This window comes from Gymnogyps californianus, chromosome 1 (genome assembly GCF_018139145.2).
Source record: "Gymnogyps californianus isolate 813 chromosome 1, ASM1813914v2, whole genome shotgun sequence".
NCBI lineage: Eukaryota > Metazoa > Chordata > Aves > Accipitriformes > Cathartidae > Gymnogyps > Gymnogyps californianus.
In genome coordinates, this window is record NC_059471.1 from 177,000,919 (window position 1) to 177,011,996 (window position 11,078).

The 11,078-nt window shown below is 39.7% G+C and overlaps 1 protein-coding gene across 1 annotated transcript in view; it reads left to right on the forward strand.

Annotated features, from left to right (window-relative positions):
- KCNC2 (potassium voltage-gated channel subfamily C member 2) overlaps positions 1–6,340 on the forward strand; it is a 105,828-nt gene extending 99,488 nt beyond the window's left edge. The window contains exons 4-5 of the mRNA XM_050901696.1: positions 1,323–1,490; positions 6,279–6,340. Coding sequence (XP_050757653.1) covers positions 1,323–1,490; positions 6,279–6,340 — 230 coding nt within the window. The remainder of the gene's footprint in view (positions 1–1,322; positions 1,491–6,278) is intronic.
- Positions 6,341–11,078: the final 4,738 nt, after the last annotated feature.

Here is an 11,078-nt window from a genome sequence, read left to right on the forward strand (position 1 = left end):
GTCTTTGGTCTGTTGCTCTGTTACTGAATCGCATTTGTGTTCAAAGCAGCTCGGTTTCAGTCTCCGAGTGAGTGTTCACAAAGTTAACACAGCTTTTTGAACATCCTAAATATATTGAAGAGGATGGAAACCCTTGAAAGGACTCACACTGACGGTGGAATATAGTTAGTTTTACAGTGCTTTGACTGATACCCACTTTCAGACAACATCTTTAAAGTGTTAATGAGAACAACTTTTTCATGCCATCAGGTCCTACTAAAGGTATTCCGGAATGCAGGAGGCTCAGTGTGATCAGAGCAAAGAGACACTTTTCTGTGTCTGCAGCTTTATTTACAAGGTGTTATAATCCTTGAAGTTAGAGAGAAAGCAGATATACATAAAGGAGCCATTTTAAAGTGTTAACTTTCTCTTCAGTAGTGCCACAGCTCACATCGTGCACTGTAGCTTTATTTCTGGTAGAGAATGCTATTAGAGTCACTAGGAATTCTGTGCAAAACTTCAAGGCTGAATATAGCCCTTTGCATTACCAGTTCAGAAAAACACATGCTCAGGTTTAAATGCAAAGGTAAAGCTGAAGTCAATAACATGCCATTACCTGTTATGTGCTGTTATGAGCAGAGATTTTTTTCCTGAAATGTGGCCTGAATCTGAACTGGTAGATAATTTTAAAAGGGAGTCCTTTGGGAGTGCAAAATCAGGAGAGGTAAGAGTTTCGCTGTTTGACAAAATAAACTACAGAGACCAAAGACAGCATTTAATGTTGGGTACTTATGATGACAAGCAGTGCAAGTGTGATAAGTATCGAAATGAAAGCTAAGCGTGTTATTAAACAGGTTTTAATGCCAAACGTTGAAAATTTAACCCTCCTGGGGGAGGGCTTGTCTTTAAAATATGCTAAACAATATATTCTAAGCAAAAATGACTAACATGACCTCTTGTTTAGCAAAAAGGATAGCCAAAATAGTAAATACTTGTTTGAAATATCCAAGGCTGACTGTACTCCAAAAAGTTACAGTCCATAATAGGCAACTAACTGAGCCTTGATTTGATTATTTCTTATCTCATGTTAGTTTATTGTAACTTTTTTATGAGATTTGAAAGAAGAACAGGGAAGTTAAAAGATCATTTGTTCTTGAATAAAAAATATACTTTTTGCCATTTTGTACTGATTAATGGTGAATTGCAATCTTGTTTTCTTCTAATGATTTACCTTATAACTATTTTTTGAGTGATGGGAATATCCAGCATTCAGCATAAGCTCTTTGTGATGTCTCATTTCCTCATTCATTATTGTCTGTAAATGGGCATGGTGCTTTAACCAGTGTTATCAGGTGAAGACAGTGCAGGAAGTGAGCAGCCACTCTCACCTGGTGAAAGGCTCCCTCCCATCAGACGCTCTAGTACAAGAGACAAAAACAGAAGAGGGGGAACATGTTTCCTACTGACAACAGGTGATTACACGTGTGCTACTGATGGAGGGATCAGGAAAGGTATGGACTTCTTTCATTAGATCATAAAAGGTTACTCAGCAATGTGCTTGTGAAAAGCAATCTTAGAGTAAAATGATGTGCACAATGCTCTTAGAGGAAAGACTGTACTCACAATGTATCTTATTTCTTTATTCCTAGTCATTCTTTTCCTGCTTTCCTTTTAAAAACACTCATCTCCTTTAGTCTTCACAAAATGTGCTTGATGTTGGACCCTCATTTCACTTGTGTCTTCATTTGTCTGTTATCTTTAATGGAAAAGCCTGCAATTCAGACTTTGCTCATTCAACCACTCATCGCTCAATACCACTTGTCATTCTAAAAGACAAATTAATTATTTAATAACTTTGATTTGCACTTAATAACTTAGTAAAAATTACAGCTGAATAAATTACACTTAAGAGGTTGAAATGTCAGAAGTAAGCAACTTTTTTGTTCTGAACACAACAAAGCATATCATATGAGACGTTATTTAGATTTCTTTCAAAGAAAAGTTTGAGTTTATGATGCCACAAAATGTTTCCTCTTCATAATAGACCATTGATGCTAAAGGGTGACTGTCTGCCCCAATCAGAATTCAACTACAGCAAACAGTGTCTGACCTTGCAAGGTGCTAAAAATGCCTTTCTAGTTATTCAGCCTCTTCAAATCTGATTACTAACTGTCCAGTAGGATTAAGTTCCCCAGGCGGAGTTTGCAAAACCTTCTGTCATTATATGTATCACTGATGTGACTGATGGTGTGGCTACCCCATCAGGCCACAGCTGGCTGTGGCTGCAAACCTAACCTCAAGGCATAGCCCTAAAATCAGCAATGCCAGTGGTAGTCTTGCTGTTTCCTTAGATAAGAATTGCTTTGGTTTCTTGGCAAAATGAATTGTTCCAACAGGTTTCACATTCCTGAGTGCTGATGTGCAGTCGTTCACCTAAGAGTTCATCAGCAGTAGCCATGTGGCACTGGACAAACATTTTCGGCTGAGATTTTTCTGCCCCCTTTTTTTTTTTTTTTAAACTTGCTTTGTGTACAGCAAACATAGCTGTCCCAGCCAGCCATAAACCCTAAAGGAATTCTCTTGGGGTATTCTGCAAATGCTCTTTTTACATTTCAAAAGTGTGAGCTGAGTAGGTTAAACCTGTGAAGGCAGATATGCAGTCAGAGTTCAATGTATATGGTATTTGTAAAGAGTATGATTGTCTCTATGCTCCTGCGTTTTACATATTCCTATATATAATGTTTAGATTAAATGGGACTTCATTGCAAACATGTTTTTGCACAGATTTAGGATGCTTTCCACTGAGCATCTATCTTGCACTGTCTTCTCAACAACTAAGATTATTTAAAATATCTCTAATGGTAAGAGTCCAGTCTTTGAGGAGATCAGGAACACTTGAATAAGGCAGATGATTGCCATGGCATCTTACAAGATAAGCTCTTAACTTCTTTTAGGAATGTTAGTATAAACATTTGAGTGCTGTTCACTTGGCAGTAACCATAATTAGAACAGATCAGAAATAATAAAAGAAGTTACCCGTCAGCTACTAAACACATATTCATATAACAAACCCCCATATTTTATACTGGGACCATGTGAACATTTTCATTCCAAAATCTAGATTCAAGAGAAAATTGTTTCATAGTTTTTACTAGAAAAATGGGGCTTGAGTTCAGAACTGACAGTTTCTCAATGAGAAATGTGCTCTTTGACTGGCTCTGATGATAACCTCTGTCTAGGCTGAAATGTTTTAGCCACTGGCTTTCAAGTTTATTTTATACAGAGTAGGGAAGTTAGCTTATGAGCAGAAAACATCTTCAAGTAGCATCCAAATGGTTTTGCATACTTGAATTTAATTCACGCATCAAGTCTATTACTTTTTCATTTTATTTTTTCCCTTTCTTTCTTTTGATACATCCTTCTTGTTTGGTTGGTTCCTTGGTTGGTTCTTGGTTGTGTTCAATGATCATTTATTCTGAGCTTTTTCGCATTAACACCTTATCTCCATCTCTAAGATGATACTGATTCAGAGCTGATCCAAACCCCATTAAAATACCTGGAAAGTACCGATTTTGGATCATGCCTCTATCTCTATTCGTCTTGTGTATCTGGTTTTCATTTTTTAGGAGTTCCTGTTTTCTTTGTCATCTTTACCATCTTCCTCTATCAGTTCTTTGCTTTTATCATCAGAAAAGTAGCAGGAAAAATATTTTTTAAAAATACTTTCCTAGTTTCTATGTAAAAAAGCTACCTGATTATTTTGATTTTTTTTTTTTTTTGGTAAGCTTTATGTTTACAGGGGAGGTTAAATATATACACTAGCATTGTGCTTCCCCTCGATTCCCCTTTCAAACAGGATTCTTTCTAATCTGTGTAAATACTGACAGAAACTCAGAAACTGGAGGCTGTTTTTGAAATGTATCGGAAGTCTGTGAAGCATCACAGTCTAGCCTGCCCTTGCAATCTGGAGAGAACATTACACAATGTTTTAGCAGACATGAGGTTATACATTTGCTTTAAGTATAGTTTGAAAGCATGCAATTCCCAGTAGGTAATAAATATGTTAATTGTCATGAGGGGAGAACCTAAGATATTATTTTTCCTGGAGATGCTAACAACTGTCTGTTAACTGTCTGTTATCTGGAGATCTGGAATTTGAGCCAGTAACTATTTCAATAAGAAAAAAAATGTCTGATGATGTCCCATGTAATGTTAAGCTGTGTTGTCATTGACATTTTATAGTTTCTGTGGGAAAAGTCTCAATATTTCACTGTAAGCAATTTATACCTGAATGTCTTTTAACCTGACAGATGCTTAGATGCATACTTGTCTTCAAGGAAATAGGTAGTGCCATTGAAATCAATGGGACTTCTCATGCTTGCAGTGAAGCACGTATCCATGTACTTGAGGAGCGAGGTCCTGTCCAGCTTCATCTTTGTTGTATTTCCTTGCTGATATCTCTCTCCTGACCGGTGGGCTGAAACTTTTCTTCATCAGTGGGCTTATTCAGGTGCTATTGAAAATACTTGGGTATGAAGATAGTGATGCAGTGAATAGCAATGCTTTTCCGTCATTTTACAGCATAGCCTCTACAAGGTGAAAACAATCTATGTGTAGCAAAAAGTAGGTAGCTAGAGCTCGCAGTGTGTGTGAACAGAAATGTCTGCAAGTGCAATGTTCCCTCCAAATTGTGAAGCATTATGTGCTTGCCTCACTTAATGATTAATTATTTACTACTTGCTTATGTGGATTAACATCATTTATTTCATTTGAGTCAGCTGGAGAAGGAGCACAAATATGGTGTTTTAAATTTGCCAATCAGGAGGCATTTGCAAATATGTCAAACTCTGCTATCCTATTATACTTTAGTATTAGTCACAAAGTCTTAGGGTTAATGTTTCTGAAGATGGAGCTTCTTTCCCATATTATCATTCAATCCTCTGGAGAAGTGATTTACACATACTGTATGCAATTTATCTGGTTTTTGTTTTATTTATTTTTAAAGAAAAATCATCCTTTATTAGGAATTTGGTTTAGCAGAGATTATATAATTCTAACAGTTTTTATAGTCTGTCTTAATGGGGTTTTGATTATGCTTAGCCAGATAGCTCACCCAGTAACCCTGTTGGGATCCTTTATCTTGCACTCTGTGCAACCCTGCTGAAGCCAACAGAGCGGCACTGAGTGCAAGACGGGATGTGGAAGAGCAGGTCAGACCTCTTGTGTGATGGTCTGTTTAATCTTCTGGGAAAGAATAGCTGCATTAATTTGTGAATAATTCTATTTATTACTATCTTTTGGTAGTAATGTGTCTCAGCATTGAGTTCTTTTGCAGGCAGATTCCCTCTGAGTCCCAGATAGCTCCTTGGATTACATTACATTGTATTGTTTGTCTTTTTGTCTATTTTTTGGCTGAATTCAACTGATGTCTGTGCATTTTCTCATACAAGGCTATGAAAAATCTCGAAGCTTAAACAACATAGCTGGCTTGACAGGCAATGCTCTGCGACTGTCTCCAGTAACATCACCCTACAGCTCACCTTGTCCTCTAAGGCGCTCTCGGTCTCCCATCCCTTCCATCTTGTAAACCAGATGGCATCAATCGGCTACATAGTATAATTCAAATACTGTTTACCACATATTGGAAATAAATGTAGCATTAACCATAGGCTCCACAAATATGGTATAACTCCTGCATGAAATAACTGTCAGTAGTAAGAAATGCCACTTGGGTAGCTGAAGATTTTTATCTTGGCTTTTAAAGATTACCTAAGGTAGCGCTTCTTCTTTTATCTACTATATTGTCCTACTTTCCTGTGGCAATAAAAGGACAGTTAGTGGATGCCGTTGGCCAGTATATTCAATAAATAAACATATTTTCAGGGAGATTTACTTAAAATAATGTGCTTCCAGCTAATTATCAGTCACTCCATTGAACCTCCATTTCTTGTGACTCTAATCCATTCTGAAGATGTCTGGAATCGTGTCTTGGTTGCACACAATGTGACTTGGGTATGCTCATTTGCATGGACCATCCTGTCTCCATCACCTGACAAGCAGTGTTGCTGATCGTGGAGACCACAGAGGGCTCTGGATGTGTGTTCTCGCATTGTACCATCCTGCTGAAATGAAAGCACTGATAAACTGGTCTGCATGTGGGATTGTTTTTCTTTGTTTAACCTTTTCCTTTATTTTTTAACAATCTACTTGTTTATAAATGGCTTTATTTTGTGATTAACTTACTTCGGTATTGGATTGCTGTATCAGAGTTCTGAATGTCTCCGGTTGTTTGCACACAGATAACTGCAAAGAGGTTGTCATTACGGGTTACACGCAAGCAGAAGCCAGATCTCTTTCTTAATGGCTTGGGGAAGGCACAAAACATGCAAGAAAGGTAAACGCCATCCAGACTTGCAATTTTAAGCTAGCAAGTGCTGCTTGGTACTGTAGTCATTTCTCTACTCCAGGGTTCTTCAACATTTTCAGAGGCTGAGTACCAAGTAAAATTGAGAAGATTATTGGGGGCTTTTTTGTACCACTGTAAGAGGGTAGTAGTTCTCAAGTTGAGTTTTTGACCAGCCTTATACCTCTGGCTCATGAGCTTCAAAAATTTCTTCAGTCAATGTTTTTTGAGGTGCTTTGTCCTATATGTTGTTTGTCTGTCTGTTTTGCAACCTGTCTACTGTATTCTCCATCTGTCTCCATAAAGCACAGAGATACTGTTAAAATGCCCCCCTCTTTTAAGGTTAACTAAGGACATTTTTCTCCTTTTCTCTTTTTTTCATATGGACTATACTTATGTGTATAGATACAAATATATATATTTTTCAAGTGCAAGTTAGTATCGTCTAGACTAACTCATGTGAGCACTCAGAAGATTTTTCGAATGGGATTTAGTAGCGGCTTTACAGTACTGACCGGTTGCCTATTGCATCAATCTTCCTCCTAGCAACCAGCATTCATTACAGTTTTGAAACTGTATCTCCTTTAGTGGCTTTTTCATTCAATATTAACCTCTGTTTATGCAACAGGACAAATGCAATGGCAGATTTGATGTTCTGGGCTGGTGAGGAAAAATTACCCTAAACCGTAGAGTTTTAGAACTACATGGGGAAGACCATAACAACTCAAATCTTAAGAGATCCTTGAGATTGTTGAATAATCCCTGATTGTCATGTTTTATTTTTTGTTAGGAAAAGAACTTATTGTTGACCATGTAACATGTTCTTCTGTATATAGCCTAGCCCAATAGCATGACCTGCATGTCAGAATTCTTGTACAATAATGTATTTATCAAAGTATACATTTCTGATATTTAGAGATGTACATTGATTTAGTTTCGGTAAAATATTGTCAATAGAGAGATAATTGCAAACAGCTTTTAGCAAAAGAATTAATATAATATCTGGTGCTGCTGTTATATTAACTACAGTGTTGTACAGAATTTATCATGGATTTTTGACTGCTGAAAAAGGGACAATGGAATTTAGCCATACCAAGGACTGTACTGGAAAGAGACTGCTGCTGCTGAATGGGCCCTGATAAACAACTCACGCCTTGAGGAGGTCACTGAGACTTTACGTGCGAAGTAGAGCTTGTTAAAGAAGATTAAAGACTGCTCATTATTACTGCTGCCAGAGGAAGGGGTGACTAGTCACTGTTGATGAGTCAGCTGTAAATAAAACGTGTGTGCATGGAATATCAGTTTTTATCTATATCAAGGAAAGCTGAATTCAAGTCATCATTGCTAAGGCTCCATGCAAAGACCCACACCCCTGTGTGTATTCTTCCTGGTTCCTGCAGTAAGTTGTGCTGTGGATCATACAAAGACACACACTTAATAATGGTAGTGATGTAAACTACATCTGTCTTGACTTCTGTCATAATAATGGTATATTTTGCAAAGGTCACAAATATGAACAGAGTAGGTTTGCATAAGTCCTTGCTTTCTCAGTTTGCCATGACCTATATTTGTATGAATTCTAGTGTACATGCCAAGTCTTAAGTTTACTTTTCACTTTGATAACAGAAATATGACTGCAGACTAACATCACTGACTTTGTTCACAGCACACAGTCTTCTTTCATTGTTACCTCAAACTATAAGTATTATGAGAAATAAAATTCTGGCAGCAAGACTATTTTGTTTTTTTTTTTTTTTTAAATTCAAAGTGTTGCAAACCCAACATCAATAAGTATAAAAGATATATTAAAATTATATCCTACAAATGTATATTTTACATAAAAGAGATATTCTTTGATCAGTTACTTTCTGTGATTTTTGTGGTAAATGGATCTAGTCTATTCTATGTTTATGAGGCATTGTAGTGCTACGATGTGGTAATTATGTTCTCTCCATCCTATTCAGTGGGAAATTCTCCAGAATCTGTTTTGTCACCCTGGTGTCCCGATTGTAGGGACCTGTCCCAGTTGTGAAACTCTGTATTGTGGAACTTCTGTGAACATGTCAAGGTGCATGCACAATCCTGGTGGAAACCAGTGGAAATGTAATACCTGAATTGGAGAATAAAAGGCAAAAGACCTGGGGAGGAACTTGGAACATATCTTCTGAAGTGGCTCATGCGCTTTCTTTAGCTGTATCGGTCCCCTGCCTGCCACTGGCCATCCCAATTCTCAAACCAGTTTCCTGGGGTACATGAGGCGCTAATTCAAAAACTAGCATGAGCTGGCTTCTAAAACAATTTAAAATCTTTCTTCTTGTTAATGACTCCGTGCCTCATGCAGAAGATGTAATTGGGCTAGATATTATCAGACTCAAGGCAGTTTTATTGCATCCTGGTGTGAAGTCAACCTAAAAGGAGATGATAAATGGTTGCTTAAAACTCCTAATCCAATACTGTATTTGGGACAACCAGTGAAATCCCTGAATATACAAGCAGAGTGTCTGAGAGGGGTGAGGGAGCTAGAACAGCTGTACCCATGATCTGAAAGTCTGTTACCACAGTATTTTGGAAAGGTGCTGGAATGTAAGAAAGATTCCAGAAAACAGGATCAAAAGGTGTTCAAGTTTTGGCAAATGTGTTACAGTGACATACCACGAAAGCTCAATGTGCTGAGTTTGCCCAAAGGTTAAAAGTTGTCTGTACGGTGACCTGTAAGCAGTACCCACATGAAGAAGAGGTGTAGTGGTTAGCCAGGACAAGGCTCATAACCAGCTCCAGTCACGCAGGTCTGATGTCTGCCCTCAAGCACCCAGAGAGAGGTGTTTGGCTTTCTTCAATGCTACACGGGGATGGTGATGCAGCCCCAGATGGGATGCAGACAAGGCGGTGCGTTGTGTTGGACAAGACTGTAGAAAACACTGATGGCCAGATAGTGCCTGACATCTTCTACTGTCTCTGGATGGTAAGGAGCTTAAGCCTGGATGGACCTCCACCGACACAGGACCTTGAGTCCAGAATATCCTGATTGCAGCTACTTATTTTTCCCCTAGAGAACCAAGCCCATGTTTAAATGATTTCTTTTAAAACACACCTGGAGGACAAGCTGATGGTGAGTCTGTTAACTGTTCATGTGTCTTGGGACTACAACCCAAATCTGACTGTTCTAAGAGGAAGAGTTGGCTTAACCACCAGCTCTCAAAGGCTAGCCCCCCTCCTGTTCTTCCCCTGCTTCTGGGCCCAAGAAGGGGTGAAAGTGCATTTTCATGGGAGGTAGGCCACCAAAGTTTAACTTTCTCAGACTGAGGAAGGCTTTGAACCTAGACTTCACTGTTCAGGGTAATGCAGTTCTTATGTTTCAGATATTACGTAAAGGATGGGCAGCACATTTACATTCATAGAATCATAGAATCATAGAATAGTTTGGGTTGGAAGGGACCTTAAAGATCATCTAGTTCCAACCCACCTGCCAAGAGCAGGGACACCTTCCAATAGACCAGGCTGCTCAAAACCCCATCCAGCCTGGCCTTGAACATTTCCAGGGTTGGGGCATCCACAACTTCTCTGGGCAACCTGTTCCAGGGCCTCACCACCCTCACAGTGAACAACTTCTTCCTTACATCTAACCTAAATCTACCCTCTTTCAGTTTAAAGCCATTACCCCTTGTCCTATCACTACATGCCCTTGTAAAAAGTCCCTCTCTGACTTTCTTGTAGGCCCCATTTGGGTACTGGAAGGCTGCTATAAGGTCTGTGCGGAGCCTTCTCTTCTCCAGGCTGAAAAACCTCAACTGTCTCAGCCTGTCTTCATAGAAGAGGTGCTACAGTCCTCTGATCATCTTCATCGCCCTCCTCTGGACTCACTCCAACAGGTCCATGTCCTTCTTGTGTTGGGGGCCCCAGAGCCGCACACAGTACTCCAGGTGGGGTCTCACAAGAGCGGAGCGGAGGGGCAGAATCACCTCCCTCAACCAACTGGTCACGCTTCTTTTGATGCAGCCCAGGACACGGTTGGCTTTCTGGGCTGCAAATGCACATTGCTGGGTCATGTTGAGCTTCTCATCAACCAACACCCCCAAGTCTTTCTCTGTAGGGCTGCTCTCAATCCACTCATTGCCCAGCCTGTATTTGTGCTTGGGATTGCCCCAACCCATGTGCAGGACCTTGCACTTGGCCTTGTTGAATTTCATGAGGTTTGCACGGGCCCACCTCTCAAGCCTGTCAAGGTCCCTCTGGGTGGTATCTCTTCCCTCCAGCATGTTGACTGTACCACACAGCTTGGTGTCATCGTCAAACTTGCTGAGGGTGCACTCAATCCCACTGTCCATATCGCCAACAAAGAAGTTAAACAGCGCCAGTCCCAATACCAGCCCCTGAGGAATGCCACTTGTCACTGCTCTCCACTTGGACATTGAGCTGTTGACCACAGTTCTTTGAGTGCAAGCATCCAGCCAATTCCTTATCCACCGAGTGGTCCATCCATCAAATCCATGTCTCTCCAATTTAGAGACAAGGATGTCGTGCGGGACAGTGTCAAATGCTTTGCACAAGTCCAGGTAGATGACGTCAGTTGCTCTTCCCTTATCCACCAATGCTGTACACTGTTGTAAAAGGCCACCAAATTTGTCAGATATGATTTGCCCTTAGTGAAGCCATGTTGGCTGTCACCAATCACCTCCTTATTCACTTCCTCTTTTGG